The sequence below is a fragment of the Aplysia californica genome, unplaced genomic scaffold (assembly GCF_000002075.1).
Source record: "Aplysia californica isolate F4 #8 unplaced genomic scaffold, AplCal3.0 scaffold00471, whole genome shotgun sequence".
Lineage (NCBI taxonomy): Eukaryota > Metazoa > Mollusca > Gastropoda > Aplysiida > Aplysiidae > Aplysia > Aplysia californica.
The window spans coordinates 401,859-415,782 of record NW_004797741.1 but is presented as its reverse complement, the minus strand read 5'-3'; the positions used below and the strand labels follow the sequence as shown (position 1 = coordinate 415,782).

Genomic DNA, 13,924 nt, shown 5'->3' with positions numbered 1-13,924 from the left:
CACAGACTGATGACACACACACACACACACACACACACACTCACACACACACACACACACACGCACACACACACACACACACACACACACACACACACACAAGACCAAGATGGTTTCATACATGATCAGAAGTTAACTACAGTTGAACCTGCTGTAAGTCTAACTGTATCCTGTATCATGATACAATATTACCTGTACAAATGAGCGCTTCCCATTTTTCCCCTTGCATTTTAAAAATAAATTGTTATAGCACTACGTAATACAGTGGAATCCTGTTATAACGAGAGGGAGGGGACCGGAGCAAAATGTCCGTTATAGCAGGATTCTCGCTATAAGGGATCCAGTAATAAATTCAAGGGAAACTGTAAAGTAGGCCTAATCTATGAGTTTGGTGTTCTGTTTTTCCTTTTGCTATCTCCTCTGATGATGATTTTGTTTCAACATGACCTTAAGGTCTTACTTGATCAAAAATCGAATCGGGTTTCTTTCTCTAGAGCTAGATCTAGCGATGTTGACTGACAGCTCGGGATTGGTGATCAGAAAGAAAGGGCTCTGGGCTAACTCGCCCGCTGAGTTTTCCCCCACCCCACCACACCCTGTGGTGCATTCCGTCAGCTTGCACATGTCACTCATTCGCTCCAACCATCAAATCACTGTGACCTCTCCATCCCTGCATTATAGAAGTGAGAGGCATGGTAGGCCTTGATAATCTAAACTAGGCTTACACTGGCCTATCACCCGACGCATTCTGCTTGTCTGCGCTTGCCACACCCTCCTACTTAGTCGCTACGGCCTTCATTGTTGACACACATGGGCTCTCCCGTTCTTTTTTTCAGTATATCACCAACAAGTTTCTCAACTGGTGAGGTTTTACATTATGTATAATTGGCCTATGCACTGTGCACAGCAGCAACAATATTCCGCTATAACTGACCTGCGTGTTTGTCTGATAGCGCTGTAGCAGTATTTTACTTACAAAGGTAAAGAAGAGAACAAAACGGGGTTTTAGAATAGTGTCTTTATAACAGACTTCTCGTTTTTTCTGGACTCGTTATAAGTGGACTCCACTGTATATATATGGCTCCCTGTCTGAGACAGCCACTCCTATCCTCAACAATGAGTGGCCATTTTAGACAATTTTGGCTTTCCTGAAAAAACTTGGCAGCCAATCCTAGAGATAAAAAATCATTTTATTAAATCCCATTCAACTGTCCTCTCTGTTCTCAAGATTGCAAGATTAATTTCTAGTTTGAGGTTACCACCTCTTTTCTCTCTTCTAAAATTCTGCTGCTTTGGTGGAAGAGAGACAAATGTCAAGTTTACCTGAAAGTTCTCTCACAAAAGTAACGCATTTTTGCAGTGGCTGTTGTTTATATAGATTGCTGGTGAATATGCCTTTGCTTCGTGCAGTTTCCAAGCCTCTCCACCCTTTTGGCTCTGTCCTATTGGAGGTGGACGTTAAATTCAGAGGTCCCACCTCTTTAGTCTTAAATAAATACATAACCATAGCCTTAAAGTGTTGAAAGGTGCATTAAACTTATGCAGCGACCGATGATGATCAGCCTGGACAAGAATAATGTGAAAACTAATTCAGCTGCTTCCCAAATGGACCAACAAGTTTATGCTTTCCAATTTTTGTAAAGGTTTCTTTTGACTTGATGAAGTGAAGCAATATCTGGACTGTCGTGTTTTCTCTGTCTTGAAACAGTGCAAAATGATTATATATTTATGGTCTCTGAGCGAGGTGTTCTTTCCATAATATTATATCCTGACGAAGTATTTTAAGTGCATGGACTGTTATAAAAAGTGGAACTGTTAGCCTGGATCATAACCTATAATTTTTATTTTAAAAATTAATTCAAAGAAGTTTGAAGTCCTAGGTGGATACTAAGACTTTGTCATGATATTTTTTCTTCCTAGATGGGAGATTGGCTCAAGAATGTGTTGATGAAATACCCGAAATAGAGTTCTTGTTTGCGGACCCATCAGTTATTGGACAAGTCTTGTCTAGCAACAAAAATAGAGTGGCATGGATGCAGTCTACCTTTGCAGGTAAAATTTGCCTGCTGTTATGAACTTCTAATAGATTAACCAGAAAGGATTTTACATGTGTGTATTAATCATTCTTTTATGTGTGCCTTTATGCCTGATCATCAGTTCAATACTGGAGAGCAGTCTTTTTGTGTTTACCTCTCAGTGACTTAAGTTGCTTCACTATTCACTGCTATCAACTGACTGCTACACGCAATGGTTCCGGGGAAAACTACACTGTCATTATAAAGATGTATCGGCTGGCTCTTCAGATGCCCAGAATTTTGAAAATTTTGGTTTTGTAGTTTCTTAATTTGTGGTATTGATTGCATGTGCACAAGAAATATTTTCTTGAAATTCAAATTCTAAATGAGGGGGGGGGGGGGGGGGGGGGCTGAAAAGGTAAGCCCTGCATAATTTAGGTGCAATTCTCAAAACATAATGAAAAGGGTTTTTTTCTCTCTCGTGAAAAATTTTGCTTTTAAGCTCAGGACATTTTAACACCTTGCCAACGGGAGGCCTATTTTTGTTGTGTGTTATTTTTTCACTGGATGACTGGCCAATGATGAAAATGGCTTAGGGACGAAAGTTGTCAAATCCAATTAAAATTGATGTGCTGATTTCAAATACGTTGTTAGTTTTTATCTCCCAGGTCAGGTTTTTGCTGAATTCACGTATTTATACATGTATAATATATTATATATATATTTTCACATATTATATTCTTGGTTTTGTCAGGGGAGGTAAGAATAACAGGCTGTATCAAACAAGGGAAGTAACTTATTATTTCCAGAAAAGCAATTAGCCAAGGGTATTAAATTTTCATAATGCTCTATATCATATTTTTTCATGACGTAATTTTTAAAAGTTTAGCCTCCTTTCACTTCAACCCCCGCCTCGGGTTGCCTTGGTGAGCAGTGAGCAGAGTTAGCCTGATTCCCCCTTTGGACTTCTCTGTCTGTTGACATCCACCCCTTGGTGCTCATATGACCCTATGCAGTTGCGAGCACCATAAAACTTTACTAAAAATATTTCTACAGTTTAATCCAAATATACAATAGAAATATTGCAATCTAAAATTTAAAAGACAATGCAATTAAGCAAAGCAGTGATCTTAAAATGTGTCATAAAATGTGAGTAGCCTGACGCTAGTCGCCCGACTTCGGGTGAGTAGCCACTCTGTTTATTTTTATATGAATCAAAGATTAAAAGGAACAACAAATAATGCAATGCATAGTATTAAAACTCCTGACCTTGTAGAGAAAATCTGACGCAAGAATTGAATTCTATACGACCCAATATCATATTTAAATCATGTTCACATCCCTAAAAACAAAAAAGTGAGTGAGATTTTAAGTGTTTTGTTTTAAATGAATTGAAAAAATTTTTTAAAATTGAGATGTATCGTATTAAAAATCCTGACCTGACAGAGAAAATCTAACCCCAGATTCGAATTCTAAGACCCAAATTCCATATAAAAATATTTTCACATGCCCAAGCCTCAAAATTTTCAAAATTTTGTCGACCAGTATAATTTTAGTGCCTTGCTGGAACATAATATAGTGTATTACCTTCTTCTTATCTTCTCTGTTCATGATAACATCACTGTATTATATCAACATACTTTTCTTCTAACTGAAATGCGTTTAACTAATTCCAAATTAAAGTTTTAGAATTTTCTAATTGATTACTATTTCACAGTGGAGAAAGTCTTTATTTTTTACCAGTATGTGCCATGGTCAGATTCTTATCTTTCTATTTGACGTTTGTATTGGTTTGTTTTTTTCTCGTATGTGTGAATGTCTTTTTATTCAACAGGTCTGGATGCTGCCTTCAAAGTAATAGACAACCTAGAGGTGAGGAAGCGGCGCCATTTTAACGTAGTCACTTACATACTTAAGAAAAATTGCTAACAAAATTGTTAATAATAGAAACTTGTGCATAACTTTGCATCTGCTGTTTTCTTCAGTTTTAGGAGATATCAGAAACCGCAGAAAAGGCTTGTTTTTGACTTTCAGTGTTCCACTTTATACTGCAGTAGGGGATTACTTACAACTACTTTCACTCTCTACAACGGGGTTTTGTAGAGTTTTAAGGGTGATTGTGCTAGATTTATACCATATTCCAGGTCTGTCTCCTGTTAGGCTTAGAAGATGATTAAAATTTGATCATAACTTTTTGTGACAAGAAGATATGATGTGATAAGATAAGACAGATAAGGTAAGATAAATTTAATTGATGGGAGAGGGAAGTTCTAGATGGATACACCAGAACATCAGCATACACAGATTCAGCATCAGTACAGAAATGCACTCATTACATGCTCATTAATACATGTACAACGAGGCACAATTCACTCACAAAGTCAAAAGTACCCAAACAGTGTGTCTGTGGACAAGTGTAGTGGCAAAACTGGAAGGGTAGAAAGAAAGCAAGAATAGTATTTTTTCAACAGGATTTAGGCCTCTTTTGAAAACAAAGGAGCTTAAGGATGTACGTGGGTTTTCGTCGTGTTGACGTTTATTTGACCATATTAATTGTAATTCAAAGTGCAGCTAGTGAATTTGTAATTCGACTATTTTCAATTGTCTGTTTTTTTTTATCCAGAAACCTCCAAATGCCATCCTGACAAGGCAGACAGATGGATTTGGCCAGTTCATGGGGGAATATGTAATTGGTCAAATAATTGCCAGGGAAAGAAATTTTACGCTCATGACGGAACTGCAAAAACAGTCGAATTTTGATTGGTAAGAACACAGTATTATATCCTTTTTGAGTTCTACATTGATGTCATATTAGTGCCTTGGAAACAAAAGTAAGCAATGAAGATAAACCTTTTTAAAATTGAAATTCTAATGAATTGAGTGTTGCCAATTGACAGTTATGTATAATTAGACAATTGTGAATATAACTGCATTAGCTTTTATCTTTGTAAGTAGAGAATTAAAGGACATTAAGATAGATGGGTTGTAACATTTGTGAAGAAAAAGATTATAATGCTTAAAAGCGATAAAATGTTTTACTAAGAATACCCTTTGTATCCAAGTGACAGGATGAGTAAAAGATAATCGACTTGATTTTTTAACTCCTCTTTACAATGTTGTTTGTCTTAAGGCACTGGAGCTTCTGTCACCTAGTTAATGAAATTTTCATTTTTTTAATAACTGTTTTCCGGGGCTCGTAACTGCATAAGGTCATGAGTGCGAAGGACACATTAACGCATTTTCAGTTTGGTTGGAATTTATTTTGAATTTTGCCCGGGTGGCAACCGAAGCCTACTCTTATCGATTTTAGGTCAACCAAGGGTTCTTTAACGTGTGGAACTTGCACCCGAGACGTCAGAGATTTTTTGCTCTTTCCAAGAAGGCTAGGTTTTAGATCTTACCTACCCTAAGATCAGAGGTGTGGCTGAAAGACAACAGTAAGAAGGAGCAAATTAGTAGCAGTAGAAAGGTTGCAGAAAGAGTCAGGAGCCCAAGGAAGGGGGAGGGAGGCGGACAATAGAGACAAAAGCAGATGGCAATATGGTTAGAGAGCAGGAAAGGAAGTGAAGTAGGAGAAAATTTTCTGTCACTTTCAGGTTTCGAACTAGGGACCTATTGAATGAGAGGCGAACACTGTACGCCTAGACCCAGAGAGCACCCTGTATTTAAGTTTTCAAAATTTTGTTTCTTCTTGTCCTTTGGTCTTAATTTATCAACATATATCCCTTTTGGCACATGCCAGTGATAGCAATTTTTTAAATTCATACTGAAGCTGAAGTATTCCTCATATTTTCAGCTCACAATTGGTGTCATATAGAGGCCTTAATGAACTGTGTCTTGGAGTTATAGGATTTGGGATAATTGGACAGGAAGGTAGGTTGTGATTGTCGAAAAGACTGTATTGTCCTCATAGACGTGAGTGTTTGTGTTTATGAATAGGATAAGCAAATTAGTTATGAACACAAAAATTACATTAAAGAAAAGCAGCATGATTAGATTTGTCTTTTTTGTTTTGACTGTATGAACCAGTAAGATACGTTCTTTTTTACCATATTACTCTATCAGGTATGGTGTCCAACAGTTTGAAATACTATCGTACTGTTTATCATTTTAAAAACTGCTTAAAAGTTCTCTCTGATTCTGGCTGATGGTATTTTAAAAAAGTGAAAGAACTTTAAAAGAGAAGAGGAATGCTCGAGTTTTGTTTGTAATCAGGTATTATGACTAAGCAACTCAATGATGATCGTTACTTTTTATTCTATCATTTCTTGAGACAGAGGGAAGCCTATGTGTGTTTTTAATGCCAAAAACTGACCTGTTCGTGCAAGTCTGTGGTTTTGAGTTGAGTTCAGAGTAGAAAGTACACCCATCATGAGATTAAGAGCAAAAGATCACAAAATATTTTCATTTGTATTTCAGTGGCAAGACAATGCAAGGCCATGAATATGACAGTGTGGGCGGCTGTTCGTGATGCTCGCTTCAATAATGGTCAAGCAGTCAGTGAACATGTTCATCATATCAGGTGTGGAATTCATTGCTTTTTACTCATAACTTGTAACAATATGTATAACAGCTCATTCTTGTGCTCATGCACAAAGATACGTCCACAGAAATGTTTTTGCTGTGATGACGTGACTAATCCACATAGTTCTCAGCCTTTCAACATGGGGTTTAGTGAGAGTTATTTCTTGATGATATGAGTGAAATATCTGTGTGTGTTTGTGTGTGTCTGTGTGTGTGGGTGCGGGCATGCATGTGCTTGTGCATGTACGTGTGTGTGTGTGTGTGTGTGTGTGTGTGTGTATGTGTGTGTGTGTGTTTTGAATTGAGAATAAAATTATAATGTGAAACATTTACACCTTCCCTTAGGCCGATGTCAAAACTTTCTGAAATGCTCCAGGCGTGTGACTATGTGGTCAGTGTGTTGCCCAGCACACCCGAGTCACGTGGTCTGTTGTCCGGGAATGTGCTACAAGCATGTGAGAAGAAGGTACTCATTTTTCTCAAACATCACAAAGCGAAAGCAGCTGAGAACCTTGCTGTAGCTTTTGAGAGTCTGTGAGATAAAGATTGTCTCTGAAAGGACCGTTTTATATTTGAAGATAATATCAGACGTTCCAATTGTCTGAATCCGGAATCCGGGATTTTCTAAATTATCTGGATTTTGTATAATTCCTGCGCTTTTACATTTATTTATATTCTTAATCTCATTTTTCATGTCATATTGCTCTTTACTTACAAGATACAAGATGCATTAGACAGCATAATCCATAATCTAGATTTCCTGTGTGCGTGTCTCTAGAGTCCAAAAAGCTCAGGATTTTTTTTGAAGCCAATTGGCACCTCTGTAGTATTGCCTGAGATCATCATTTAGCAAACAGGTTTTCACATATGGACAAAGATTAAATCATGGAGTTTTTTTGTTCAGTTTGTCAGGCGAAAATTGTTAAATTGTGAGAATATTGTGGTAGGAGTTAATATCTCTGTCTTGATTGAGCTTTTTGTGAACATTTTAGGTACATTATGTTTTATGTCTTGATTATTAACCCTATCCGTACGCCCTGGGGTCATTTTGAACCCCCCGGGGTTGTATTCTTCACATTTTAGAATACTTCTAGTACAAAGATCTCTTTGCCAGTATTTTCAGTATTTCTCATAAAATCATTTTGACTGACTGCTATGCAAAGCGTACGGATCGGATTAACGAGTAAATTTCCTCTTTGGAAGTGGTGGCTCAGAGTTCCCCACGTCGTATGGATACGATAGTAAAACACGACGAACGGATAGGGTTAAACCTTTATAGCATCTTTAAAATTTATTGATCAACAGTAGCTTTTGTTCCCTTGATTGGAAGGCAACTTATCTGATTGACTAATTGGAAAGAATGCAAAGTTCTTTTTAGTTGGTCACCAGTTTAGAAAAATTTTTAACATCCACGATGAGCATTTGAATGATCTAAATTTCTGCTTTGGTTTCTTGAGGAATTCAAGGGAATTTTAAAAATGTCCTGTGATTTATTCAATATTGTTCTCTTTTTCTGTTGCATTATGGTCATTGCACAGTAATCAAATTTGACCATTTCTGTTTGCAGAAGTCTGTACTTATCAACATAGGACGAGGTGATGTCATCGATGACGACAGTCTTGTCAATGCTGTCAGGTGAGTGATAGAGGCCTGTGATCATAAGTGAGATGGGATCTAGCACATACAAGGATACAAAGTCTGATGGAGTGTTTCTGTATTATTAAATCTAGATTTTTTTTTTGTGTGTGTGATTATTTTAAGCTATTTCAGGATATGAATTATTTACAATTTTTTTCCTAGTATGTATACGAGATTTGTGCTCTGCTTTCTCACTTTAACAAACAGTCGAGCAAGTCGAACGAACCACAAGTCATCTTAACCCTTATTTTTTCTGTTTGGCTTAAGAAATATTCTTCTCTTCAGATGCATTAGTCATCATCAGACATTGAGGGCGGAGATTATCATTATTGAAATCATAATTATTTTTGCATAGCCTTATTTAAAGGACCACCAGAGCAAAGGGTGTGGGAGAAGCCCGAGGGGAGGGGGGGAGGGGTGTCAATGTTTTTGCCCTCTGTTATTTGCTATTGTTGTAGGCGATTCCAATGACTGGAGAGGCAGTAGTATGGCTAGACTTAATTGTTATGTGGCATACATTAGTCCTTCAGTTTTGTAATTAGTGTTCAAGCACAATGACAACAGACCGGCTTGTGTATGCCTTGCACTTGAACTTTTATTCCAGATCCGGCTGGCTCAGTGGTGCTATTTTAGATGTATTTAATCAAGAGCCTCTGCCTGCAGACAGCCCCTTGTGGAGCGTACCTGGCATAACCATCACACCTCATGTCAGTGGCATCACAAATGTGAACAAGGTAACTCGCTCAAGTTTTAATTTTCAGGTGAAGAACCTTCCTTTGAAATCATCAGCAATCTTCCCCAATTCTTGAGTGTAATCGAAATGATGGTTTTAGATAACCTCTGAAGAAGAAACTAGTCTGTTGCATGTTTACCGGCCCTTCCCCCAAAGCAGATGTTACAGTCTTATCAACTGTTTAGAATTCTCCTGGACTTCCAGAATATGATCATAGCCAAGGGAAACAACCGAGGGGAAAATTGGGCAGGGCAGTAATATTAAGCCCTGTGTATTTTTTCTTGGAATGAGTATGAGTTTCCTGGACTGAACACTGGAATATTATTTACTGTTGAGACACATATGAGTGTGCTATGTCCCTTTTTTTGGAAATGCAAAAGCCCTCTTCGTGACTCTTCCTTATGGCATAACCATGATATGTGTGAAATGTTAATTGTAAAATTTCATAGTGTACCGAGATTGCTTGGAAGTTTTTTTTATCAACTGTGCAAATAATTTGATCAATAAACACTGCATTTAAGGGTGATGAAATAACTAAATCATTGGGTTCAAATTAATCCTGTATTAGGCTAAATTTTAATCAAATTTTCAGTAACTTGTACTGGTTTCAGAGAGTTTTTATGATCAGTTGAGTCTGTTCAAACGGTGGAAGTTGGTGGTTGGCTGGTGCTCTGGTGGAGTTTGTTCCTTCTTTCATATCAAATATTTGTCATCCTAAATCTCTCCTCCTTCTTTTTCATGTTTGTTACTCTCTTGTGACACCTCTAATCTTCAGCACTTTTGTAACCTAATTGTGTTGCAAGTGCTGTAAAACTAAAACTGCGGAAAGATGTTTTTTCATTTGAAAGGAATGTTGCTACATTGTTTGAATCGCCTCTTTTTCATTTTTTTTTTTTCGTCCACAGGCAGTGAAGACTTTTACAGATAACATTGTCCGATACAGGAATGGAGAACCCATGTTAAATCAAGTTGAAATGTCCAAAGGATATTAAGTGCAGGGTATTTTTAAATCTTTTATTCTTGTCATTCATTGACTGTTAATTTGGTCTACCTTTACATTTGTTGATTTTATTAAGCAGAAGCAAATTGTGTTACAGTAAAGAGTGGAGATTTTGAATTTGTTTTCAAAAGATTCATTTGTTGTGCTTGGTAAGGCCTTAAAATGTTACTTATAAAAAATAATGACGATTGATCGATTGTCTTTGACAGTCCTCGAAGATGTAAGAAAATGTTTATTGAGAAAAACTCGTCATGTGTTCCATCGTGGCGAAAAAGGTGCTCATAGAATTAATGAAAATTAAGAAACTAGCATTTTTCCACCTGTTGGACAATTTTTATTGATTTTTTTTTCTTTTGTTAATTAGGGTTCAAAACCCTTTTATGTCCTTTTAAAAACACATTTGTGTTTGAATTTTACTGAAAAAAAGTTTATCAAAGGCACAAAAATGTAAATTTACAGTATCCAATGACACTCAAGCTTTGAAAGTTATCAAACTTTGATGTACATTTTCTCATTAATTTTACTTCTGACACCAGGTGACCCCGCCTCCTTCAACCACAAAGATCTTGACACATATGAATGACTTTAACTAAAGTAATTGAGCAAGCACAGTGGAGTCCGCTTAAACTAAACACAGTTAATCAGAAAACAGCAATAAACAGAAAGAAAATAAATAAGATCCCAAATTTTTTCTTCTTCATTGCCTTTCTCAGAAAACCATCGATTAGCGGAAATGTTTCCAAACATTAAAAAATTTAGACGGTTATTTTGACTATAAATATTCATTTCCAATCCTCAAGTAACGTAAATCATTAAATTTTAATGCTTCAAAATAGCGAAACAGAAGAAAGAGACATGATAATACATGTGTGTCGTTTGTGGGCCACAGAGAGACATCGCCATTCTACTGTTTCCCTTCTTATCTCACACATAAGTAGGCCTACACATGGTGTACAGGCCAAGTGCCACAAGGACAGCGAATGTGTCTGTAACCTGACCTTTGGTTGGTCATGGCCTATTGTCTCCATGAAGCTTGTTCACACAGGACCAGCAGTTGAGCACATGGCAGTATGTGGTGTATTTCATGACATCACTGGCATTGGTAGTGCTTCCACTCTTCCGTATTTTTACAGAAATCCGTACTTTTTGCTAGTTTCGTACTTTTTCCTCCATCATTATCAACTTTCTCCGTAAAAATGTGCGTAGGACTACCGAAATTCTGTAGCAAAAGATCCGTACTCGCTTTCATATCATCTTGTATAAGTTACGGATACTTACGGTAATTCTCTCGGCAATACGTTAATGTTATTGGGACCTGCCAGATTGCACATTTCCTGCCATCAGCCATTAATATATTTTGCTATGCACCATGCGCTCATGGCGGGTTGGTCTGAGTACATTTTTTACCTACAGATTGATCAAAGTCTGGCGAACTTTTTGTGCCACTTTCCTCCTTTCTATCATTCCCTCATTCCGTCTGTCTATCTTCGGATTGTTGCTGCGGCTGGAAAATCTAGCGCGTTGATCAAGTATATTGACTTGTGATCTTAGACAGAAAGTTACTATCAAAGAGATACTTTTTTGCAAATTTATTGTCTAGATCTAGAGAAATTATCAGTGCGAAGATTCTACGGCACTGGCATGCGATAAAGGCCGTGATGAAGGAAATTTGTACTAAAACTACTAAAATCGGGATAATTCAAAGTGGTGTTCCGAGGTTGTGACATGCGACATTCAGACGTGAAAATTGAGGAAAATTAGGGTATACGCTGGGTAACTGTATTGTGAAGGTGTATATCTATTCATTATTCCCTGGTTTGCCTTCCCTATCAATGGTGCGATGACAAATTAATTGAATTATAGTAGCAATGGAAGGGGAACCTGCTTTTAAAAATTGCCAGCAATGGAAAGATAATATGTGGTGAAGAAATCAAACAAGACAAAATCTTGGTGAAAAAATAGGTAGTATGGGTTGTTAGCACTCTCTTCGAACAAGTTCCCAAATGCCATTTTCAACCCTCTAAAAGCCCTAGGTTTCAATTTCTTCAGGGGCTTCGCCATCTGAACTCCCATGGGCCCCCAGATCCCCGGCAGAATTTTCCTTACTTTTCAGCTTCAGCTGGTGGAAGCACTGATTGGGCTTTCTTTATCACTTCTCTATCTACTCTCTATTCTGTTCTTTGTCAGAGTAAGTAAGCTGACAATGTAGAAGAGAAAGCATCAAGCATATGATGTAGCCTGCAGCTCAAAGTGAAGTTACTGAAAGAGGTAGATGAGAAAAACTGTTTAAAAATTGAATGTTTTTCGCAAACATGGCATTCCAAATTCTACATTTTCGACAGCCATCACTGTTTGAGCTACCTCTCTAAACTGAAAACCAGGCTCAGCCGAAGAAAATCTGGTTGTCCTGCAGATTTTGGTTTAAGCAGACTCCACTGCGTGTGTGTGTGTGTGTGCGTGCGTGCGTGCGTGCGTGCGTGCGTTCATGCGTGCGTGTGTGTGTGTCGCACGCGCATCTTTCCATCCATCCTTCCATTTGTGATTTCAGTTGTGTGTCACAAATATACAAAGTTATGCAATTTATATGAGGTTGGTCATTGGTCATTTGATATTGAGGATTAAAACAATTTATGGACACTTGTGAGTTGAAAAGGTTTCTAAAATCTCAGATTTATTATGAGATTTTAAAATGTCAGTGTACCTGGCACTTGCTGCTGCCTACATTTTCTGGCACTCGTCCATATTAGCGACAGCCTTTGTCATCACAGGATATAATATAGATCTATTGCTGACCAGTGCAACACAAACACTAGCTTTTGTTGATGACCTCACCACAGTGTCCATTGCTACAACTACAAGATAAATGAAATGTTTGGAAATGTTCACAGGCTAATATATTGTACGCACTAAACTTGTGTATTTTTACTCCACAAGTAATAATATTTATATAATAATATATGGGATTTATATAGCATTTAACCCCGATTAAAGTGCACAGACTCTGAGCGCTTTACAATACAATAGTACCGTTAACATGAAAACACATAAAAAACGGTTTACTTGCTCGTTTCTTTAAATCTGTTATTAACTGTCAGAATTTGTGTACTTACTTATTATGGCATAAAGGTATTATGATAAATATACTTATTGTAAGATGCCTTGAACTTGATATTTAGGGGAAAAGTCCATAGAAATTATTACATATTCGAGGAAAAATATACCAAGGACATATGATATACCAAAGTGTTGATATTTGTTATATTTGTTGTGATATGTTTTCAAATGTATGTGTGGAGTATTGCTCCTTACTGGAAAGGTCTGGATTAAAAAGATTTTGTTTGAGAGTTGTCCTCCTTCTCTTACTATCCTCATTTAGGATCCTTGAAATAATTTTTCCCGTTTCTATTTTATTAGACAGGAAGTAGTTACTAGTGCATGAGTTGTTTACATCTGTGATAATATATGCAGCATATGAAAGAGGTGCTTTGTTCATTGTCATTATAGCTGCAGGAAACTGGGAGTGTCACAGTATTATCTCTTTATTTTACATTTTTTGAATTCTTTTAATAGAGGCCTCCTTTGAGCTTATATTCTGCTGTCCCATCCCTCCCCCCTCCCCCCCCCCCTTCCCCCCTCCAAAGAAAAAGAGGGTCTAACAACCCTCCTCCCTTCTTTCAAAGCTCCAAGTGCCTAATCTTTTAATAAACTATATGTAATGTTTTAAAGTTCACCTAATCTGATTTGACTTCAAGTGACAATATTATGTGTGTAGTAGGGCAAAATTAACTAAACCCTTTTAAGGCCTTCCTTTTGAAATGTGAAATTTTTGTCCCTAATGGTCTATTATATTCTCCAGATTGTTGAATCCGTACTTTCCTCCATTGTTGTCCAGATTGAGATGAAATGTTACAAATAAAAACACCTGTACACTACTTTACTTTGCTTTTTCTTGTTTTAATAAAACATCTTTGTTTATATCATATGTATATGCCCGCATTATTTTTTTGTCCTTAT

The 13,924-nt window shown here is 37.1% G+C and overlaps 1 protein-coding gene across 1 annotated transcript in view; it reads left to right on the top strand.

Moving 5' to 3' along the window:
• LOC101857429 (glyoxylate/hydroxypyruvate reductase A) overlaps positions 1 to 10,127 on the top strand; it is a 12,735-nt gene extending 2,608 nt beyond the window's left edge. Inside the window, exons 2-10 of the mRNA XM_005105447.3 lie at positions 1,921 to 2,052; positions 3,850 to 3,887; positions 4,639 to 4,778; positions 5,812 to 5,888; positions 6,435 to 6,537; positions 6,885 to 7,005; positions 8,107 to 8,174; positions 8,782 to 8,911; positions 9,816 to 10,127. Coding sequence (XP_005105504.1) covers positions 1,921 to 2,052; positions 3,850 to 3,887; positions 4,639 to 4,778; positions 5,812 to 5,888; positions 6,435 to 6,537; positions 6,885 to 7,005; positions 8,107 to 8,174; positions 8,782 to 8,911; positions 9,816 to 9,902 — 896 coding nt within the window. The 3' untranslated portion in view covers positions 9,903 to 10,127. The remainder of the gene's footprint in view (positions 1 to 1,920; positions 2,053 to 3,849; positions 3,888 to 4,638; positions 4,779 to 5,811; positions 5,889 to 6,434; positions 6,538 to 6,884; positions 7,006 to 8,106; positions 8,175 to 8,781; positions 8,912 to 9,815) is intronic.
• Positions 10,128 to 13,924: the final 3,797 nt, after the last annotated feature.